General features: G+C 46.6%; 1 protein-coding gene across 1 annotated transcript; it reads left to right on the top strand.

Moving 5' to 3' along the window:
- Positions 1-296: 296 nt before the first annotated feature.
- On the top strand, positions 297-24417 carry LOC133135906 (F-box only protein 41-like). The gene is made up of 12 exons (XM_061253248.1): positions 297-1021; positions 8299-8506; positions 11045-11118; positions 14580-14938; positions 17627-17865; positions 19416-19531; positions 19903-20055; positions 20318-20413; positions 20808-20926; positions 21867-22025; positions 22314-22429; positions 22967-24417. Exons 1-12 carry the CDS (start codon positions 297-299, stop codon positions 23027-23029), a joined length of 2427 nt encoding a protein of 808 aa, XP_061109232.1. The 3' UTR covers positions 23030-24417.

The following is a 24417-nucleotide window of genomic DNA, read 5'->3' as shown; positions in this document are numbered from 1 at the left end:
GATGAGAAAGGCTCATTGATCTTCACCTCACACTCTCTGTTTCCCTCTCTTTCAGGATTGGCTGTGGGACGTGTATGGAGGAGTAAATCAAAGCAGAACCAAGCATTGAATCTGCTGAATTTCAGATCCGTGTTTGAGTTCTTCCAAGGTGGCAATGATCACTAGACGCGTAAAGAGCACCATTCGCCATCCCAGGTCCCGCCTAACGCCTGCCTGCCCGTTTTGGAGATGAGAGGGGCCGGGTGTTGCCCAGGCAGCAGGTGGGGTGGAGCAGCGTGATCGAGTTGGTGGCAGGAATGGCGTCCCTGGACCTGCCGTACCGCTGTCCTCGCTGTGGGGAGCACAAGCGTTTCCACAGCCTCTCCTCCCTCCGCGCCCACCTGGAGTACAGCCACACCTACGAGACACTCTACGTCCTGTCCAAACCCGGCGCCGCCTGCGACGGGGCCCTCGTCCCCCTGGTGGGGCCCTCGGGGGGCCTCCAGGACGTGCTGGCCGCCAAGGACCGCCGCTTCCCCTATGAGCTGCAGTGTGCCGAGGAGCTGGGCCTGGGGGCGGCCCGGTACATCCCCGACCTGGAGTTCCCCCTCAGCGAGATCTTTGTGAAGAAGGACGCGGCCGCGTCGGCCGCCACGCCCACCTCGCCCGGCACCGCCGTCGCCGTGGCGACCAGCGCGGCCGTGGTGACGAGCGCCGTGGAGGCGGCCTACGAGGAGGGCCTGGCCCGGCTGAGGGCGCGGGCCTTGGGGAAGCTGGACCTGGAGGAGCGGCTGGAGAGGCTGTCGGAGGAGGTGGAGCAGAGGATCGCGGCCAGGGTGGGCCGTCTGCAGGTGGAGCTGGAGAGGAAGAGCTCGGAGCTGGAGAAGGCCCGGCAGGAGAGCGTCAGGCTCGGCCAGGAGAAGCAGGAGCTGGAGGACAAGGCCACGGAGCTGTCGCGGCAGGTGGACGTCTCCGTGGAGATGCTGGCCGCCCTCAAACAGGACCTGGTGGACAAGGAGCAGGAGCTGACAAATAAGCAGCAGTAAGTAACTCCTTCCAGTATGGGCACGCTCTAGTCTAATATACACTTACACTCTTTATTTATGTGTCACTTTGCCTAATTCTCACTGCTTGTCTTTAATTCAGTGAAGAACACATTTCTCTACTTAGGAACTTCACCTTGTTTACACATCCTGTTTGCAATGTAAGCTCTGATGCTGTGTGTTTATCATGCAGGTTGTTAAACCCTTAAGAGTAGGCTTTTTGGTGTGTTTCATAAAAATTCTATGTCTGTGTTCTAGTACACCATTGCTTTCTTTTGGCTGTAGCCACTGTTACTTCAGTGGCCCTCGTCTTTGTCAAATGTTAGACTGCGCCTCCAGACCTCATAAACTGGAGCGTGCTCATTGATGTGATTAAGTCCATGCTGCTGAGATTGTACACGTTATGTCATTTTAAATTGGGCCAAGCTGGGCGAGGACATGATCGAACGCAGCCAAGACTGCGGTGAAATGAAACGGGGACACTAAACGGGGGAAAGAGGGGGGTCATCTGCTGGGGTTGCTCCCTTGTAAAGACACAGCTCCCTCTTTATACGGACAATTATTCCCAGCGTGTTTACAGACGTAGCTCGGTCAGTTCAAGGCTGTCAGCATCCCTACCCCACGGCGATTCTCTGTGATTTAAATGTTTATTAAGAGCTATGTCTGGGTTCCAGACGGGCAGAGGACGTCACAGGCAGGGAAGGTAGACACAGATGACAAACAATGTTTGACAACCTGGCAGCGAAATATGGTGAGAGGTTGTCTTTGCCTGACTCATTAAATGCTTCCACAGAAGATGCCCTTCATCTAGACTTTCCGCTGATTCATGGTTGGAAAAATGGAAGGGCTTTGGTCTGAATTTATATTTGTGTCACTTTATTTCTCAAAAAAGAATCTAAAAACCAGTTTTTAATAGATACCCTGTTTAGGTTGTTTATTGTCTTGATCTATAATTGCTTTATTTTCTCAAGCAGTCATTAGGGGATTTAGAAATTATTCAATAGACATGGTGCAGAGACTGTTAATGTTTTTAAAAGCCAGGTTGCGATGACAATTTGTAGTTGACATTTAAAATCAAAGAGGCTTACGCTACCTCGTATTATTAGGACACTGAATTTCCTGTGCTGCCAGAGTGAACCACACCATTATGAATGCAGCTGAGTAATGCACCATGCATCTTGTATAGGCGGTTTGTCCCATTCCATTCGACCTTCGCTTGCATACAGAATGTGCCTGGTGCATCTGTGTGGATCGACCGTCATCTCTGAGCCTGGTTTGTCCTCACTTTAGCTGGGTATCTGGTTGCACACAGCACACACGTGTACATTACACACGCATACACATACACATGGGTATTAGTAGCAGCAGAAAGCTACAGCCTTTCCCGAAGGCATTCGAGACAGTGTTAGATAAGTTTTCGCTGTAGCTTCCGCCTCAGAAATGCGGTTTTTACTGCTGTTGTCGAGGTTGTCTTCTGCTGACAGGGCTTTGCCTGCAGACCACGGCTGAGAGACAGCCAATGAATAAGAAGCACTGCTGGGGCTGTTCACAGGGCTATCGAGCCTGGACTCCGCATTGGCCCCAGCCAGCTGGCTGTGAGACGGAGGCTGATTTGTTCCTGGAAGACGGGGGTGGAGTGGGCGGGGTGCGAGCAATGAAGGTCCGTTCCAATAAAGAGGCAACTTCCGATGCCGTGCAAATAAAAACCATATTAAAATTCAACACGCCTCTGCTACAGATGTCAGCTGTACCGAAAGACTGATGGCCTCAATCACACCTGCAGTTGTGGATAGTGGGATTGCATCCACATTGTCTCATAAAGCATCAGCCATTTTCTTTTTTCTCAAGTAAGATGGCCCTCACTGTGTGAACTAAGTCTAGTCATCTGGCCCAGTGATTCTACAGTAAATCCTGATTCATTGCGTGCTGGTTTTAGCACGTAGACCTAATTGATGAATTACAGCAGTATATTACAGTTAATTCATGTGATGGATGCTTTAGCAATCAGGAGCACACTCTCTTTGATATCCTGTCCATTATGTACAGTACTGAGGGAAATGGTTAAAGCGTGATAATGAGAATTGACATTGGGTTGCGTAAGAGTGACTGATTGAGGCTGCCTTCAGGTGTGGACTGGGTTTGAGAGGTTTCCAGTACTCAGTGATCTAAGACAGGGGTGTCGAGCTCCAGTCTGGAAGGGCCGCTTCAGTCTGCTGGTTTTTGGTGTGTTTCAGCACAAGTGATGAATTCATGAAACCGCAAATACCTGCAGACACTGCCGCCCTGCAGGGCTGGAGTATGATACCCCTGATGTGTGTGGGCCTGACTAGGGCCATACATTTGACGCCATTGGCTAGAGTCTGTTCAATGGGCTTCAAGTAATTTTCGGTAGGAACGTGATGGAGAGTGTGATGCAGTGGACTGTGATTGGACAACAAAGGAAAAATGTCAAGTAGCCAGTGGGCTGAGGTTATTTCTGTTCCAAGAAGCCCTGTTTAGCTGCCGTTGCTTTGAATCTTCTTTTCCCCTCGCGGAAAACAGGGCAAGGTCCTTGCACTAAAACGATATCATGATTATGTACCCAACTTTCCCCCAACAGCACAAATCTTAGAGACAGTTTCAGTTTGACTTCTGTGTTTTTTTGTAAGAAAAGAATTAAGATCTGCTTGATTTGTTGAAGCAGATTCATGTGTTGTGCAATCATACTTTCAAAATGTTTCGAAAACATAAGTCATAATTCTGTATGTCGGGAATTGATTTGTTCCTTGATTTGTTTTACGTTTTTTTTCACACATGAACAACACCCTTAAGACGTTCAGCAGTAATTTGAAGTTCAGGAGGAAATTGGATTTCATTTTTGCTGCAATTACCCTGCTTTGGGGTGTGGAATTATGGGGTTATGAAAGTCCGGTCACGTTTTCCTTGGCTTCTACGTTGTAGCCATGTCTGGAGAGGGCATTGAAAATCGAGCTCCTTGTTCCTATTGGTCATTCCATCGCCATGGGGATCCGGGTCTGAAACCGCATCTCGGTAGCAGCTGTTATCTTGGTGCTGTAGTGTGGAAGAGGTGAATGGATTGCAATGCTTGGGGGACTGATTTGTGATTAGTGTCTGATTTCCGTGGTGTAGGAGGCTCTCCCAGCATGCAGGCTTGAAGAACATTACCCAGTGAAATGTGTCATTGGCTCTGTTCTCACTTATTACAGACAAAGAATTGAGGGTCAGCACAAAATGGAGTTCTTGACCTGTTAATCAGACTAATGGCTTGTATGCTGCGGTGAAAGGTGCTTGAGTGCTTGAAACATTTCAGAGGGGGGGGATTTTGTTCAATTCATCTCGCTTTTTTATTTCTTCCCTGAATGAGAAATTTACCATGTGACATGGTGTATGTTTTTGTGTAATTATTGGATGATTTTGCTTAGTGTTAGCACAGAGAGAGTAAAACCAGGAAGAGAATGCTGATGCATGTGGGCCTTTAAGAACAAATGCTAGGCAAACAATTAAAAGCACAATTACCCAGGCTTCTTTGCTGTTCCAGCAAATTATTATCCTTAGCTCTACCACCTAGGCTAGTTTCCATTCATTTTCAAATTCATCAAGGACAGTCAGGAATGGAGCTTCTTCGGAGAGTTTCACCCACTCTTACATCAGTCCTGGACCAAGTGGCTATTTCTGGCTTTGGCTCCTTCCTGCATCATGATTCGCCGAGGGCAGATTGCGTTTCAGTTTTTCTGCACCTGGTGCAGTCAGATACATCATGTAAGCGTGTCTCTGTTGGACTTGTCTTACACAGTGAGCAGGCTGTGGAGGTCTGCTTGTCAGGTCTTTCTGCCCCCTCCACTGTTCCAGATTAATTTTCACCCCCACGGGCACACTGAACGATCACAGGGTACAGAGAAGGGTGGAAATAGCCTAATGCTAATTACTAGGGTGCATGCTCTATATGAGCTGCCATATTACAGTAAGTCACATATATAATAGCCCACTGGATCTACAGTGATAGAGTGGGGTTAATTAGATACAAAATGTCCCTGAAGTATTTACAGTAGGTGGAGTTTGGCTGATGAAATCCTCATCCAGTAATATTGCATGGCCTTGAATTGTTAAGGTTCCCCTTGGACACAAATGTTGGCTACCACATTTCATAGCCATATAATTATATGTCATATAGTTCATAACAGGAATGATTTCCATTGTCAGTAGTCTGCCCATCTTACTCGAGGGGAAATTTCATTCCACTCAGCTCTTTGTAATAGATAGTGTCAGCTAAAAGCATTTGCAGAATGCATACAGCAACACATTCATGAAGTAAACCCAATAAAGAAAACACATGTTGCCCTACCAAAGGGTGTGTACTTAATGTGACATTGGTCCTTTATTTGATAAAACTTCTCCTTTTCGACGAACGTGGTGTCATAGCGCACCTCACGTAATGCATTCTGTGTCGTGGGTTGCGAGTACAATGCTTTGTTAATAAGCCCATGTTTACACATTTCTGGGGCAGAAGCTACAGTGAGGAGCTATCATTCTCTCAGATGCCCTTGGGAAGGACTGTAGCAGGCAGCCCTTGCGTGCTACCAACACCCATGTGTATGCGAACACTTGTAAGGCGCACGTGTTTGTGCACTGTGTGCACGTCTGCACCAGTTACCTATTTGAATGCAGCGTGTGACAGGTGGTGACCATGCCTGGTTATGGCAGGACAGTGCTGCCATGCTAACACTCCCCGTGAGTGTCTGTGACGGCTTCAGCACATTGTCACTCAGTTTTCCACAGTGCCTCACACCTCAAGGGCAATAGTGTTCGCTGTTTAATTAAGCTGGACAACAGGAAACCCGTTCACACGTACCGTTCTCAAGCTGTTCTGTGCGGCTGGCTAGGGAAGAGGAGGGTGCTCTAGATCCTGCCTTTTGTTCCACAGGAACGTGGGCTTTGCCGGAGGAAGACTACAGCTATTCTAGGCTAATGATTTATCAGCCTCTCTTCGGGGAGCTAATTATGAATTCACTGAGATATTGTTGCTTCATCCATCATAAGCCTCCTTTTCTTGTGGAATTACCATGCAGCTGCTGCCCTTGTGACCTCCCCTGGGTAACATGGTTCCAGAGCGCAGAAGCCATTTTGGCTCTGGCATTTCCACTCCTTTAATTCCCTTCCAAAACTCACAAGCGCTGACATGCTTATTGCTGTTTAGCTTATTCTCCCATGTCGGTTTTTACAGACTGGCATAATTGCAGCCTTAATGAGCACTAGCTGCCAAGGCAGTTGGATTTTCATAGTCATTTCTCACTAAGGCTAGGTGTACCCACAGCCCGCCGTGTAGGCGATCACAGACCCGTCTGCTCCTCTTTAGTGGCTGATAAACATTGGATCGGAATGACAAACGCTCGTTCGGTGCTTTACGCGGCTTTACTCGCCCGGGCGATGGGCGTTGCCATGGAAACGGCGGCTCAGGTTCACCTACGTGGCCTGCAGTGTCTCATGAAGGAGACCTTCACAGCTCAGTGCTCTGTCACACGCTATAACTCCTCAAGGAGGTCAATGCGGAAGCGGGCCAGTGCAACGTGATGGAAAAGGTTTCATCACCCCCCCCCCCTCTGATTTTTACCCCCTAGACTTGAATATGGCACATTCATGTACAAGCCTCTACTTCCTTTAAATAATGCATTCATAGCAGACGCATGCAATGGAACTACACAGATATACTGTGAATTTTTCATCAAAGAATGGACATTTCCATATCATATGCAATATCTCTAAAATGCTCGCTCTTAATTTTTCATTAAGAACCACACTGGATAATGTATAGTAATAAATGAATACAATACATAAATAAATAAGTAGGGTGCTTTTTACTTTCTAAAAGACAGAAATTCATCCTTATTTAGGCTGCAGGATCAGAGAACACAATGAACTGCTGTTTCAAAATAAACAAGTTGGAACGAAATGCATTCAGCTAAGCATCTCAAAATAGCTGTTTTCCATAATATAAAAAAAAAGAGTTTGGTCAGAACAGTACTCCAGAGAAGGGATGGACATGTTCCAAAAGAAATTAGATCGGGTCATGCCCAAGGGTACTTGGTTGGGGGAGTGGGGGGTTGGGGTGGTCTTCCACATGATAGCACTGACAGTGCATAGAGCACCAAACATCAGATGAGTATTGGATGAACAAGGCTGTCATTTTACAAAAAAATGAACTTTGTTGGTTATCCAATTTACACTGGACAAGCAGTAGGGTCACATTGACTACACTGTTATTTAGCTATTGGATGTCTACAGTGGAGTAGGATTGGAGCTTAGTTCAAACGTGAGATGGGGAATAGAGAGATTCCTGTGATCTCCCTGGATCTCTGTTTTCACCACAGACTTTTGAGCAGTAATTTGGTACAGGATGTATCTATAATTTTCATATCCGTACACAGATCACACAGAAATGCTTGCGTGAGCCCATTAGCAACGTGCGATCAATAGGGGTTTCGAATCTTCAAACACTTTTAAAGCTCTATTTGGTGCCAGTAGTAGCTGTCTCATTATATTTGCACTTAATGATTTCTGACTGTTAAGTCTATTGGCCCCACTTCCTTCCTATGGAATGTATTGCCATGTTTCAGCACTTAATTAGCTGACTTTGCCCATTGTGAGGCAGTGAAAGAAAATTCTCAAGATATTTCGTAGTGAGAACCCAGAGAACGGTGGAATCACATTTAATATGGCATATGAAATGTGTTTCATATACCTGAGCATATTGCCTTTGTATCGGTCTGAATGGATACATTTCCGTTGGATAATATAGTGCTTGTATGAACACACCCTGAATGTAGAGTCATTACATTACAATACATTAATGGCACTTGGTAGATGCTCTTATCCAGAGCGATGTACAGTTGATTAGACTAAGTAGGAGACAATCCTCCCCTGGAGCAGTGCAGGGTTAAGGGCCTTGCTCAAGGTGCGGATCTTATTGTGGCTAGACTGGGGATCGAACCACCGACCTTGCGTGTCCCAGTCATTTACCTTAACCACTACGCTACTAAGAGGTGCGTGATAATAAACGATGAGTCTGGTATCTGATGTTGTCAATAAAACATCAATAATGGACAGCTTGAAACCAGAAACTTGGCAGGGGATTTTGTGGTGGGGGTGACACGTTAAAGAAAATCGAAGCAGTCAGTGCCCTTGGAAGAGTGTGTGTGAGAGTGTGAAAGAATGTCCGTGTTTGGTTTAGTGGCAGCTCACTCTCATCACGAGCACTGTATTTGTTTGTTTGTTTGCGCAGGGAGGTGTCGCAGATCGACCACTTCCTCCACGAGACGGCAGCGCGGGAGGCTAACGCTAAAGTGCGGCTGCAGCAGTTCATCGAGGAGCTGCTGGACCGGGCTGACCGGGCAGAGAAACAGCTGCAGATCATCAGCAGCTGCGGCACCACGCCCAACGGCAGCCTGAGCCACTGCAGCATGTCCGGGTCCAGAGGCACCAGCTGCCAGGTGAGACCGGACAGTTTAGTTAAATAAACAGGGGCTAAACTAGCCGTCATACTGCTTTTCCAGTATGCTGTACCATAATTTACTCTCCTGGAATAAATTGGTAATTTACTGTGTCTTTATCCCTTTGAAGAGTAGGTTGTTTCGAACCGCAAGATTGACAAATGTATATACTTATGGGTTTTTTTATTTATTTTTTCCAGTACTTGAGTTTTTCCCCTTTAACTTGTCTATAGGCAGTGAATATCACTCTGGAGACTGTGTGTTAAATATTTATGCTCCCATATGGGAATGCACTGCCCTATACATTTCAAGCTAATATAGTGCTGGGGTTTGTCCTCTATGGGGTTAATTTTACAGTGCATATTGGTATGGTTGTCTACCCTGCATAGTCATTTATTTATCATTTTAAGATTTCTAAACAGAAAAGTATAGAGCATGGGCCATTCTGTATTCATGAGTCATTGATCAATTTATTACTGCTCAATTAAATGCATTTCAACCAGTCTGTTCTCACATGGCTGTGCTTATTATGATCAGAACAACCTGTTAATCATGTTTGATGTGTCAGCGTAATTGGCTTGGGTTCTTTTACTAATCAGCATTCCAGCTTAAATATTTGTTTTCTTAATTCATTTTGTGTGTCTGGTGAATAATTCATGGTAGGCAGGGGAATTTCCTGTGCTTCCGTACCATAGATAGCGCTGTGTGGGTGTCAGAAACTGGATTACCCAATGTGTGAGATGTGAAATGTCGTCCCGTGTAAAGCCATTAACTAAGTAATGACTGAATCAGAACAAGAGGCAGCGCACAAAGGTCCCTGTTGCGCAGGAAGCTCCAGCAGGAGGTGGTACCGTCAGTGAGCTTCTACAGGCAGGGGCAGGAACAAGTGGTACTCCATATGTGCTCTCTACCCTGCAGCCTGGCAGGAGCTGGTGTACAGGCTTCAGACCAGCGCGTACTGTCCTACTGTAACCAGACCTGTCTGCTGTTGTTAATGACCATCCTGTGTGCCTCCAAGCGTTCATGTGTAGAGGGCCTGAGCACCTGCCTGTTTTGCCCCTAAGGTCTAATGTGCCCTTTTGATTTGATGAAAAACAGGGCATGAAATCAGCGTTTTCACCCACTGACCAGAGTGGCTTGTGTAGTCTTAAAATCACCTTCAAAATCACCTTCAAAATCATCTTCAACAGCCACATTATCTTTTGCATTATCACACAACCGGGTTGGTTTGCTGTCAAATTGGCTACTAGAGTAGAGAACCTTTGCCAACAACAATGAAAATTTTACCAGTATTTGGGTGGTGGTGGGTGTTAATATCATAACTATTATTTCTATTATTTTTGTTAGTCATTCATTTGTATTCATTCGTTTTGGGAACATATAACTGCACAGAAACTGAGTGTTGTAAAACGCTTGGCGTGTTTTAGGTCGGTGTCTCCCATCTGCCTCTAAGGATCCACACGTGAAAATGGGTCACTGTCGGAGCGAGGCTTTATTGGATATTAAATGACTAGGGTCGGTCCATCAGTTTCTGAAATCCGTTTCTCCCTCCCGCTGAATAAGGAGGCTGTGACGCTGGGTTTGACATGGATTGAGGAGCATTGAGGGGGCTGAGCCCTGCTGGCGGTCTGACGCTCGCTGGCGTACAGCCCAGGCCTGCTAAAACGGTCCGAATCTGCAGCTCTGGCCCATATTCTGCGCTGCATGGAGCTGGCGAATGCTCCTCTTACACCTTACAGCAGCACTGCTGCTCCTGCCCCCCGAGAGAGAAGAAGAAGAACTGTGTCAAGCTCAGATCCAATCATTCATCTGGATTTCCCTGCAGAGATCATGTGATCTCTTCTCCGGCTTATTCAAGGAACCCCATTTACATGTGCTGCCTATGTGGATACATGTGTGTAGAGGAAAATGGTCAGAAAACATGGTCGAGAGCCACTAAATATGTGTTCAGCCTTTTTGTTTGATATTGTTTATATGTTTAAATATCCTTAGGTATTATGAATTGTTTTATCATTTTTCACATGTTTAGCCTGGATTTGAATGATGATATAATGGAATTGATTGTGTATGTTAAAAGCACACAAACGGTTTAACCTTCATTCAGGCTGTATAAGCTTTGGCCTGTTGTCTGTCATTATGGATCTTAACGTTGTTGAAATGTGATAATGAGGGAGTCCTTTGTAATTCTATTACTAATTAAATTGTATTTATTGTGGCATTACTGGATTGTGAAAGGATCTACAGTACCTGCCACCTGGGCTGCATTGCCCAGCTTCTGTCTGCAAACCCTTTTCAGGGTTTAATTAAATGTCAAATTGCAGAGACCAGGATAGTACTGTGTACATTGTACTGTACATCAGTAATTTTCATGGTACAGAAATAGGTGTTCTTCTCTACCTGCCAGGTTTAGCGTTATCTTGTCAGCTGAAACATCGAGACTTAGTGTGAAGAGCCTTGGATTAGTATTGATTGTTGCCCTTTCTCTCCCTGTCTGTGTCTCACTCTCTCTCCCTCTTTCTATCCTTATCTCTCTTGTAGAGAAACTCCAGTGGTTCAGGCGGGTCCAGAGGAGTTTACCATGTATCAGATCGAAGGTCCTCGCCTAACAGTGGGTATGTCTACAGTACGTCTCTCTCGTGGGACAGACCCATCCCGATTCCTTTAGACCAGGGCTGCCCAACCCTGTTCCTTTTGATCTACCTTCCCGTAAGCTTTCACTTCAACCAAAATTTGAAATGATGTTCACCTGATGTGAATAATTAGCAGCTAAACCAGATCTCTAGCTGTTGAATGAGGTACACTTTGTTTGCAGTGAAAATCGACAGATCTCTCGAAACAGGGTTGGGCAGCCCTGCTCCACAGACTGTGTTTAAGCCAGACTGTGCTCCACAGACTGTGTTTAAGCCAGACTGCGCTCCACAGACTGTGTTTAAGCCAGACTGCGCTCCACAGACTGTGTTTAAGCCAGACTGCGCTCACGAGCGTGGTGGCCCAGGAACCACCACTCTCCGCTGATGTGCACTTACAGTATAACGGTATGGCTGTAAAAAGGCTTTCTCAAAAATTCATCCTCCTCCACAATTCCATGAATTAAATATTAGCCTGTTATTAGCACGTGACCTCAGCGAGCCGTGGATGCCGGTGGAAAATAGGGCGATGGCGGAGTGCCCTGGTGGATTTTGACTGAGCAGTGAAGTGTGGGGGATCTCGCAGACGTGCGGGGGCTGCTCTCTGACCGGAGGCTGTGGAGGGGAATCTCGGGGGCTCCGCTCAGTCTGTCACGCAACTACCAGCAGTCCCTCTGCTGTGTGAGATCTTTTCACAGCCACTGGAAGTGTCTGAATAGACAGGAAATTGACTTGTTTTGTGAATCGGATGTTTGTGGAGTCTGGACGGAGGCCCTCTGAGGTTTTGTTTCCGTAGCCTTCGATATGTTTATTAATAAGGTACGTTTATTAATAAGGACGCAGCTGCTTTCTTCTGCCCCAGTCAAGTGAATAAGTGAATAAAGTAAAGTAACTAATTTAAAAAAAAAAAATCTTTTTTATGTACATTTTTCCTCAGAGAAATGTGGTCAATCTGGTCAATTAATAAATCAGGGCCTGGTTATTTTAAGGTGAATTGTCGGCTCCAAACCATATCAATTGAATGTGATTCTGTCCATCTGTGCTGTACCAACTGTTGAAGGAAGTAATTTCAGAATATGTTGATCCCTTATTGCTAATGTTTTTATTATATAGCAGATTTGAATGGTTATTGTTGATTACTCTCTGCAAGTATAACCCCTGACATGATGACCAGTTAAAACAAGAATATACTTTATTATTCCCTGATTAATTTTCATATATTTTTATCTACACTCGGAATAACTACCCATAGTGCTTGAGCCTTGGCATTTTTTATGTATGTTCAGCTGCGTCCTACATATTTCGATGCATTTTGCGCGTAATTTGTTGGCCAGCGAATTTGCCTCGCTGCGTTAAAAGCCTCAGCTTCCTGATGACTCACTTGTTGTGATAGTGACCGGACTAACTCTCTACGCCTGTTGTTAGATAACATAACAGCTTGTTTCTCCTGTCACAAGCACTGGCCTGTAAAATAGTGATTAGTTTAACTGAATTGAATGGCAGGTTACACACAGATACTAGTTTACACGCCACTTGATGGGGACAGATGGTGTGAAGGAAGTGCGAATCAGCTTGTCACAGAACCAAGTGACGTCTTTACTCAGAATTTTCATTTATGATGTCGAATGTGGATAAGGTGTAGGAGCTATGAATACTTGCTCTGGGAAAAAGTCTCAAGTGTTTTAGACTCCTAATTAGACTTTCCTTTCAAGTAGAAAACATTCGCTTGTTTTAGGTTACTGTTTGCTAAAAGAGTGCAATTTTTTTACCCCACTGACAAGTCTGGAAATGAGTCAAACTGTCTCACCTCATTGGCAATACCATAGTCCTATTTAGCAAAACAGTAACAGAAATAAGACTTTGTCTGAAGATAACACTAAAATACTTACTAAGATTGACTAATATTTGGTATTTTGCAGTGTACCTTATAGTCATTATGAATAATCCCAAAACCACATTTTGATTGCATTTAAGCTCCAATTTGACAGATTCCTCCCAAAAGCAAGCTTGTTAGGTTATGATGTTTGTTCAGAACAACCCTCTCTTACACATAAATTTCCTCCGTATTGATCCACCCCGGCGTGATTATGCCCATTATGTCGACTGAGAACTACAAGAGTTCTTACTCTGCAGCTGTGCTTATTACTGTATCAAATTTCCACTATCAAGAGGGCTATTAAGAGTGCATCATGTTCTATTGCTATGACCAGATCCTTTACTTGAAGTGCAGTATCACTCCAAGACCAGATGAATTCTCAGGTAAACCACTGGGGTGTAGTGGTACATGCTTCCACGCAGTTCTGCCTCCATTTTGTAGAGGTAGTTCACGTACGGAAATCATGTATTCCGACCAATGCTCGCTTCATCAGCTCTCGGCGGCCACGCTTAAGGCCTAACCAAGTGAAGCCTGTTTTCAGACATCAGACGGGTCCTGAAACAATTAGGTCCCCTGAGGTTGCTGGAAGGTTCTGGAATGCAATTTGCCTGAGTGGCTTCCTCTCGTATAGACTGATGAATGTGTTCACACTCAGCGCCGTGGTGCTCGTTCTACCCACAATCCCTCAGGTCTAAGACCTGTCTCTGCTGGGAAGTGTCAGCTTGACAAAAAGTGTTGAGCCAGGCTTTAAATATGACAATTTGACATATTGAATATGTTTTGTAGGTAAAAAAAAATCCTTCCACGGTTTATGCAATTAAAGTGTTTCAGCGCGTTATGTCTTTGAGTGACAGTTCTGCAAATGTATGGAATTGAAGTATGTGAGCCAAATTCTCTGTAGGCTTTGGATAATGTTAGCAGCAACATCAAAAAAACTGTATGTTAAATTCCACAGAGTTTATTTTCATTTCCCTCATAAGACACATGAGTGCCAAGCTTTCTGAAAAGTGCACGTAACACTTCTCATGTAAGCCTACGAGTATGCATGTGGCGAACGGTTGGAGTGCTACACCTGCTGGTTATGGATTCAGCTTTAATTCTGCTTCTCCAGGAATTGAACTAAAGAATAAAGACTATTTAGCAATTATAGAAATGCTTTTGAATTACCAAAAGACAGGCCTGTAATGAGTGTCTGAGTGTGCCCTCTCAATCTCTCTCTCTCTCCCTCTCTCTCTCCCTCCCTCCCTCTCTCTCTCTCTCCCTCCCTCCCTCCCTCTCTCTCTCTCTCCCTCTCTCTCTCCCTCTCTCTCTCTCTCCCTCCCTCCCTCCCTCTCTGTCTCTCTCTCTCTCTATCTCTCCCTCTCTCTCTCTATCTCCCTCCCTCTCTCTCTGTCCCTCTCTCTCTCTCTCCCTCTCTCCCTCTCTCTCTCCCTCCCTCCCTCTCTGTCTTTCTCTCTCTCCCTCCCTCTCTCTCTCTCTCTCTCTCTCTCTCCCTCCCTCCCTCTCTCTCTCTCCCTCCCTCCCTCTCTCTCTCTCTCTCTCTCTCTCTCTCTCTCCCTCCTCCACACAGGTTGTGCAGCCGGTTGAAGTCGGCGTCTCAGTGCTCGGGGGCGTACGACAGCGACGGGGCGGACATGCTGCCCCTGGAGGAGTGCGCCGAGGCGCAGTACTACCACGTGCAGTGCCAGCTGGGCGAGTGCGGCTACGAGCGGGCCGCCATCACGCGCAGCTGGGGCCTCCGGAAGCAGGCCCTGCAGAACCGCCAGCGTCGGCCCCACCGGAACAGCACCGAGGGGGAGGAGGGCGACGTGTCCGACGTGGGCTCCCGCACCACCGGGTCGGAGGTGGACGTGTGGGACCAGGAGCGCAGGGCCTCCTCTGACAGCCAGCACTCGCCCTCCTGCAGGGCGGGGCTTCGCTCGGGTTCAGGTACCTCCCGTCGCCCATGGCAACCGCTCCTAATTTGCAGAGGGCAGGGGTCGGAAACCCTGCGATGGACTGGCGACCTGTCCAGGGTGTATTCCTGCCTTTCGCCCAATGTATGCTGGGATAGGCTCCAGCCCCCCTGCGACCCTGATCAGGATAAGCGGGTTCAGATAATGGATGGATGGATGGAGGGGTCGGAAACCCTGGTCCTGGAGAGCCGCAATTTTTTCACCTTAAAATCAGCGACCGATTCAGACCGAGGAAACAAGGTGAGGTGCGCTAACTGTTTGATCAAGTGCTTTCATTGATCAATTATGTAAGTGCTGAGTAACAACAAATCCAGCACACCTTGCGGTTCTCCAGGACCAGGGTTTCTGACACCATACTCCTGCTCTTTGTCATCCCAAAGAACCCCTTGAATATGATCTTTCATTTTCATCCATAATATTATGTGTCATGGGTCTTTTAAAAAAAGATTACTGTCGGCAATATCATCTATTATGCACGTGGAACTCTGCAACTTTGAGACTGGTATTGCACAAGAGGGAAATCAAACTGCCTGTTTATGATTTTGTTCTTACTGTTTCTCATTTTAACAGCCTAGCAACCCACTGGAATGGAGGAGTAAGCCATGTGTGAAATTAGTCTGTTTTGTTTGACTGCAAATTTCACTTTTTTGTTGGATTCTAGTCTTACAACTCTTTAGAGTTTTTGGAAGCTCAGGGATCAATCGGTGTTTGTCCTGTCTGAAGTAAATCTGGATCTTGCCAGTTTCTTGACCCAAAGGTATGCTGTTCTGAGCGCACTGGATATTTCAGAACAGTGATTGACGCAAGCCTCAAATTCAAAAGAACAACTTTGACCGACGCTAGGGGCTTTAGCTGACTGCTAACATGGTCGTCTTTGCAGACCTTGGGAGAATGAGCAGCCTGGGTAAAAATCCTACCTTGGGCAAATCTCTAATTCCTTACACCTGCTTTAATTTAATTTCCAGGTGCATTATTTTCACACAGTTCACCTCTTCCCTCCAGCTAGGATGAATTTAATTCATATATTGCAGGCACAGGAAACTTTACCTTGTCCTGCCTTTGTTATTAGCGTGCACTAGCTTTCTGCGTCAGCGTTCACAGGCTCTACTGCTGTGTAAGAGCCAGGCTCAAGAAGAAACCCTAAGAGCCTTAAACATGCTCATACACACAGACACACTGCACAGTACAGTACTATGCAAGATTCATGACCTCTGGCTGTGTCGGCAGCAGGTGTAAAACACAGCGAGTCTTCATCATGTTAAACGCACAGCGTGCGTCTCCTTCGATGTATACAGATCATTCCTTAATCACAGAGATTAGTGTCCTGTGGAGCACCTGAGATGTGTGCAGGGCACTATACTGTACATCCCTGTAATTAATGTTAATGCAGAATTGACTTCTTATCACAGGGGCATATTAACAGGTCCATTTAAAAGATTAGATTAAGCAGTACCAGGCATGACTGAGCGTACATAAATCACTGGTCAAGTCTATTTTTTTATGTGTAATTATGAATCAATTTTGGGCCCTGTCAGTGTGTCTGTCTTTGGCCTAGTGCATGGAGCTCAATTCGTAAAATTGTGCAAGAAGGTTATCTCCTAGGATGCACATGGCTTTATCCTCTGTTTTGTATTCAGGGATATTCTGGTTGCCTCCGATCATTCGTAGTTGTAATTTCGAGCACGTTTTTGAGGACCAACACCTCTTCTCTGTTGGATAACCTTCATACCGCTGATCAAACACACGATATTCAGCCTAGTCCTTCACAACTCTCTGCTCATACACAGCCCCTACCTATCGTATGCAGATATGTCCTACCGTCTACTGTAATGCAAGTCATTTACTCCTGGTGATATTTTGTCTTCATCATTATGAAAAAAACTGGGCTGGAGATTGTCTCACAATATTGTGAGGCAAGGATGTGTTTTTTCCTGTTCAGTCAGTTTCTCTGGCACTGGTTTGCCATTTCAGAACAGGCAGTGCTAATTGCTCATCGGTGACAGGAGAGCAAAGGACCCACTGGCATCTTTTGCTCAGCTTTCCATTTCCTTACATAACACTGTACTTTTAACATGTCTATGGCGCCTCAGTGTGGACAATTCACAAATTGAATCTGCAGGTACAGAGGAGCAGGGTAGCTAATAATTTGTTAATAATTTTAACAAATACATTATCCACTTTCATAAAGAAAGCTTATGTAGTTCTTATGTACTTTAAGTACGTACAGTAAAGACTGTTTCTGTGGCTGTTTTAAAACCGTATTCTTATACCAAGGTCAGTGTTGCATAATCATGGAAAAACGACTGTTGTTGCCATTAGCAGTAGAGTAATCTGTAATATACGCAAGTCACATTGATTACAGTATGTCCAATGTATATTTGGACAGTCCCCCTAAAATTGGGGAACTGAGTATAATAAAGGCTGCCCCATGCCTACTTGACTGTCTGCACTTTAAACGCATATTCACTTCAAATGCAGTGCAGAGCCAATGCAACAAAAATCGTGTCACCGTCCAAATACATATGGACTGCACTGTAAATGTCTGTCTATATGAGTGTGTATTTTCCTGCCTATCTATGAGCTGTGTTATATGTGTGATGCTAGCTGAGTATGCGGATTCATACCCAGCTGTTCTAAATGTCTGCTGTGCCCCTCTCTACAGGGCGCTCAGAGGGGCCCTACAAGCCCTGCAGGCACAAGGAGGGCAGCCCGTCTCGCTCGAACGAGGTGATCAGCCCGGACGTGCTGAAGATGCGTGCCACCCTCTTCTGCATCTTCACCTACCTGGACGCGCGGATGCTGCTCCGCGTGGCTGAGGTCTGCCGCGACTGGAAGTTTGTGGCCCGCCACCCGGCCGTGTGGACCCGCGTGCTGCTGGAGAACGGCCGCGTCTCCTCCAAGGTCTGTGTGTGTGCACCTCCCTCTGCGGCTGTTTTAAAACCTCCGAGAGAACCGCCTCTGTCTCACACCCTCTGCGGCCATTTTAAAACCTCAGTGACAACCGCCTCCGTCTCGCTCCCTCTGTCACAGTCGGCCGTTTTAAAACCTCAGAGAGAACCGCCTCCGTCTCACACCCTCTGCGGCCATTTTAAAACCTCAGTGACAACCGCCTCCGTCTCGCTCCCTCTGTCACAGTCGGCCGTTTTAAAACCTCAGAGAGAACCGCCTCCGTCTCACACCCTCTGCGGCCATTTTAAAACCTCAGAGAGAACCGCCTCCGTCTCACACCCTCTGCGGCCATTTTAAAACCTCAGAGAGAACCGCCTCCGTCTCGCTCCCTCTGTCACAGTCGGCCATTTTAAAACCTCAGAGAGAACCGCCTCCATCTCGCTCCCTCTGCAGCCATTTTAAAACCTCAGTGACAACCGCCTCCGTCTCGCTCCCTCTGTCACAGTCGGCCATTTTAAAACCTCAGAGAGAACCGCCTCCGTCTCGCTCCCTCTGCAGCCATTTTAAAACCTCAGTGACAACCGCCTCCGTCTCGCTCCCTCTGTCACAGTCGGCCGTTTTAAAACCTCAGAGAGAACCGCCTCCGTCTCACACCCTCTGCGGCCATTTTAAAACCTCAGTGAGAACCGCCTCCGTCTCGCACCCTCTGTCACAGTCGGCCATTTTAAAACCTCAGAGAGAACCGCCTCCGTCTCACACCCTCTGCGGCCATTTTAAAACCTCAGAGAGAACCGCCTCCGTCTCACACCCTCTGCGGCCATTTTAAAACCTCAGAGAGAACCGCCTCCGTCTCGCTCCCTCTGCAGCCATTTTAAAACCTCAGTGACAACCGCCTCCGTCTCGCTCCCTCTGTCACAGTCGGCCATTTTAAAACCTCAGAGAGAACCGCCTCCGTCTCGCTCCCTCTACAGCCATTTTAAAACCTCAGTGACAACCGCCTCCGTCTCGCACCCTCTGTCACAGTCGGCCATTTTAAAACCTCAGAGAGAACCGCCTCCGTCTCACACCCTCTGCGGCCATTTTAAAACCTCAGTGAGAACCGCCTCCGTCTCGCTCCCTCTGCAGCCATTTTAAAACCACCGAGAGAAAACCTCTGAATAATCTGCGTTAAAATGGCACTTACAGGAAAATACAGGGTTGGGATCCTTGACGTTTTTGAGAATTTTCCTTTGTGTTGTGCGTGTGAGCGGACTCGACAGACACACTAAAGCAGGTCATGAAACAGGCTTAAGGCGACATATTTTGATGCTTTTTCCTGCGTGGGCTGATTGTCTGTAACTTGTACGTGTGTGTGTGTATGTGTGTGTGTGTTGCTGTTCACACTGTCGCAGTGGTGCACCCAGGTGCACTCTCTTATCCTACAGAACGTCAACAGCAAAGCAGGTTTTAGAAGTCATAAAATGGTTAAAGGCGACATATTTTGATGCTTTTTCCTGCGTGGGCTGACTATCAGTAACTTGTGCGTGTGTGTGTGTGTGTGTATGTGTTTGTGTGTGTTGCAGTTCTTAATCACGCTGTCTCAGTGGTGCACGCAGACACACTCCCTCATCCTACAGAACCTCAAACCCAGACAGAGGGGGAAGAAGGAGTCAAAGGATGAGTACCTGAAGAGCACTCGGTGAGCCACTTCCCTTCCCCACGCTAGCATTAGCATTAGCATAGTAATGGGAAAAGGTTTTGTGAACCTGGTAATGGGGGGGTGAAGGTACAATTTGCTGTCAATCAATGCTAATATAAGGACTTGGTTCTGCGCAACCAAACAATGCTCAGGTCAGGTTAGTGGATGCTCTTTCCCATTTTTACTTTCATGAAGCCCCATTATGTCCCGATCTTATCACCCTAATACAGCAAACCCACAGCAAACCCAACCCAACTCAGTACAAGGGCCAGTCAGCCCATATAGTTTTTGGATTTTTACTTGGGATTACTTTACATTGCAATGTGGTGAAATAATTATGGTAAAAAAATGTCTTTCTTTCCTCATCCCAGTGGCTGTCTAGAGGAGGGCTTAGAGGCCATTTTAAAGGCCACAGATGGCAATCTTCTCATTCTGAAGGTGTCTCACTGTCCCAACATCCTGACTGACCGCTCGCTGTGGCTGGCTAGCTGCTACTGCCGCACCCTGCAGGCAGTCACATACCGGTGAGACCACACACATGCACACACACAGACATGCTAGCAAGACATGCACACACACACAGACATGCTAGCACACTCACACACAAACACACTCATACACATACACGCTAGCACACTCGCACACAAACACACTCATACACAAAAACACGCTCACACACAAACACACAGGTTTTTGTGTTTGTTTTGTGAGGTTGAAAAAATGAACTTAATGTATTAATGCTCACATATAACAATGTGTGATTCATTTTGACTGCTTGTGTTCCAGGAGCGCCACAGACCCCGTTGGCCAGGAAGTGATCTGGGCTCTTGGGGCTGGCTGTCGAGACATCATCTCTCTGCAAGTCGCCCCTCTGCACCCATGGTAACAAGGAGATAACGCTTTAATGTTCTCTTCACCATGAATCAGTGAATATGTAAGGTCTTTTTCATCTTGCCTACAGGCAGAGAGGTCTGTCACATTTTGTTAATTTACTTTTTCACTGCTGATCCACCTGGTGGCCCTGCTCAAAATTCCCGCTGAAATGGTTTAAGCTGTATTTGACACTTCTAGCTGGTTGTATCTGGTATGTGCCAAGTCAAAGCTGGTCTCTAGCTGGACAAAGCTGTTCAAGCAAGCTGGTTGTCAAACAGCTGGCTGACCAGCTAAAAGTCTATAAAACACAGCTCAGCCTAGGCTGGTTTAAGCTGGAATGTTCAGTGGGGATGCTTGCTCAGATGTGCTCTTTGGTCATTATGACCCGGTCTCTTTACTTCAGCCAACAGCCAACCCGCTTCAGTAACCGTTGCCTGCAGACCATTGGCCGATGCTGGCCACACCTCCGGGCGCTGGGAGTGGGCGGGCCCGGATGTGGGATCCAGGGTCTGACATCGCTCGGTGAGTGAGTCACAGCCAATGGGCTGCCAGGGGTGTTGAGCTCATGCAGAGTGTAAGGATTACTGTGTGAAGGATTACTGGGCCAGGAGGCTGAGTGTCAGCTGCCCGGCGAGGGATCACATCTGTTCCCTGAGAGCACAGTGCAAATGGCCATGCGCACCGAATGCTAGCCTTAACAGCAGTAATGCTCACAAGCATAGCTGGAAGGTTGCACAAGCATTTCATAGCATCGCTTATAAAGTACTTTTCTGAATTTTGTGTTTCCGAATTGACATGGGAGCACAAGGGATGCATTGGTAGTTTTTGTCTCTGTTGTATGTAGCTTTAAATGACAGTTTAGACACTGAGAAGGACATCATGCAGCGAATCTGTGGGTTTGCCAAGGGCAGACTGAATCTCTTCCTACACAAAAGAGCTGATTGGCGGTTCCCTAATTTCGCCAAACAGCCTGCTGTGAAGTATTTAGATCAAGATGGCCGCAGCTGCTCAACAGTGGCAGCAGTGAAGACGAAATTAGAATGGATTTTATAAAGAGATCCAAGCCTGCAGCACTTTGAAGGGAACAACAAACATTTTTTTTTAAATGTTTAAAAGCTGGTATTTGATATTTTCTCAAAGTTGGTGGGGCATCCCCCATCACCCCCTACGTCCTTGCATAAACAACATTTCATAAATAATATTTCATTTTGCATTTGAAAACTGGATAAGGTCAGATTCCTGCTGTGACATTTGATTGGTTGAGCTGACAAATGTACTGAATACCCTGATATATATACCCTGGTTGTTTTGGGGAAATAATTAACATCAAATAAATACATGTCTGCCATAAATGTTGATTTGAATGAAAATGTCTTTTTTCCAACTGTTTTGAATGGAAGGACTGTGTATTGTGGAAGGTGGATGGGTAACATGTCCCTCTGTCTCCCCCTGTGTGCGGCAGCGAGGAACTGCATGCGTTTGCAGGTGTTGGAGCTGGACCATGTGAGCGAAGTCAACCAGGAGCTGGCAGCAGAGGTGTGCAGAGAGGGGCTGAAGGGCCTGGAGATGCTGGTGCTCACATCTACACCTGTTACACCAAAGGCCCTGCTACACTTCAACAGTGAGTATATACCACTGTTACCCCAAACATTCTGCTACTCTTCAACAGTGAGTATATACCACTATTACCCCTAATGCCCTGCTACTCTTCAGCTGTGAATATATATTACTGATAGCCCAAATACTGCAGATAAAGTACTACCATCACACACTATACCCCTTAATACTGTTAAGGCCAAATCCTGTAGCCTCAAACTCCACCAGATGTCACTGTTGTCATAGGAGCACAGGGCCCATGTAACTCTGCCTGCACATTGACCGCTGTTGCCTTTGTCTCTTTCCACGGCAGGTGTGTGTCGTAACCTCAAGTCCATCGTGGTCCAGATTGGAATAGCCGATTACTTTGAGGATCCCAACAGCCCGGAGGCCAGGAAGCTGTTTGAGGAGATGTTGGAAAAACTGCAGGTAACAACCCACCTGTGCAAGTCCGAGGACATCGAGTGTTCCCCTCAGCAACAGCTTCCGTGCAAAGGAAGTCCAAATTTGGAAAGATTGAGTGAACTATTGATTCTCTGCCTGCTGAGTAACAGGAGAAGTGCCACAAAGTCTAAAATAATGTGTCAATGAGGGGGAATGTGGGTACGTCTAAGGGGAAATGAAATATTACTGAGTAACATTCACACACCCACAGCAAGCTATTTTGGGGCTGAGTGTATAGCAAAGCCATTTATCTCCGCTGTGATGATTCAGTGGAGGGGTTTCCTTCAGGAACACAGCTGATTAATCATAGAGGCCCTTTTCCTGCATCTGCAAAGTGTAGGCCGCTTCAAAGACAGATTTAGCATATCGCTCTCTTGCTATTTTCAGAGTTTATCCGTCCGCAGATGTTCCCCTGTAGGATGGGAAAGACAGACCCAACAAACTTGACATTTAACATTTCGAAAAGGCACAAGTATGCGTGAGATCTGATTAATTACACTGACCTTTTTGTTGTTTGAGCAGGCCTTAAAGAAGAGACCAGGCTTCTCGAAGATCCTGCATGTGAAGGCAGATGGTGTTTGCTAACCCCCCCCCTCGGAGGGGTGAGTAGTGAAAAGAGCCAAGCTTACCTTCCGGCCTGTCGGCCTCAATCTGAACGAGCCCTTTTCTCTTTTCCGGCTGAATCCACAGCGGCGCGAGGACTACGGATGAGCGGGAAACAGGGAAGGAGACAGCCGGTCTTTTGTTCACGCAAGCCGTGCACATTCCTCACAGCTTTTCTGGGATCCGTTTTTTTTCCTGACGCTAAGCCGCAGCGCTATCCGTGGAGCTCAGCCAGCGCAGACCGTAAACTGCAGGGGCGAGGTCGGGGTCTTTCACAATCCTGTCACAGCCGTGTCAAAGCCCTCTGTGCAGAAGTGCGATGATTTTAATATGGGTTCGCTTGTCCTGACGTTAACAGCCTTTTTTCACTGGAGTCTGCAGTCCACAGTAAGGAGCGCTCTGTGTTGCTTCTGTTTTACCAAACAGACTGCAGCCAAATGCTGAGTAACGGATATCTCCGTCCACAAAGAGAACAGTACTGTGGTTTAATGAGGGGATTGTCGGAAAGCACAAATTGCAAATGGGTGTCGAAACGGAGAACATATGAAGGCCCGTTGAACGACTTCCAACTGTCAGCTGTGGTGTCTCTGGGCATTTCAGTTCATAGGGAACATTTCTGTGGTGAAAAGTTGGTGAAACACTGTCTTGGCATTCAAGTGAAAACCCAGCTAGAGAAGTGAACGTTTTCTAGCCGAATAGGATGTAGCCAGGCTATATCTGCGTAAAATCCGAGTTATACTGGGTTTAACCTAGTCCATTTCTGTCAAAGTATCATCAACCTAGATTTTTTAGACCTTAAAAATCCCGGTGTTTGCTCATTGGGTGACCGGGTTGGCAGGAAACGGTCAGATTCAGCTCACTAATTCACGCTCACACAGGCAGTCACTCACATAGGAGACTCAGCTCACTAATTCACACTCACACAGGCAGTCACTCACATAGGAGACTCAGCTCACTAATTCACACTCACACAGGCAGTCACTCACATAGGAGACTCAGCTCACTAATTCACGCTCACACAGGCAGTCACTCACATAGGAGACTCAGCTCACTAATTCACTCACACAGGCAGTCACCCACATAGGAGACTCAGCTCACTAATTCACACTCACACAGGCAGTCACTCACATAGGAGACTCAGCTCACTAATTCACACTCACACAGGCAGTCACCCACATAGGAGACTCAGCTCACTAATTCACACTCACACAGGCAGTCACCCACATAGGAGACTCAGCTCACTAATTCACACTCACACAGGCAGTCACTCACATAGGAGCTCTGACTGCTATTTTTCTTCATAAATATGTGAATCTCCTGCCTATCCAAACACCATTTTCGTATAGGAGGCAGGTTTCTACAGACCCCCC

The sequence above is a fragment of the Conger conger genome, chromosome 8, assembly GCF_963514075.1.
Source record: "Conger conger chromosome 8, fConCon1.1, whole genome shotgun sequence".
NCBI lineage: Eukaryota > Metazoa > Chordata > Actinopteri > Anguilliformes > Congridae > Conger > Conger conger.
This window is presented reverse-complemented; position numbering and strand designations above follow the sequence as displayed.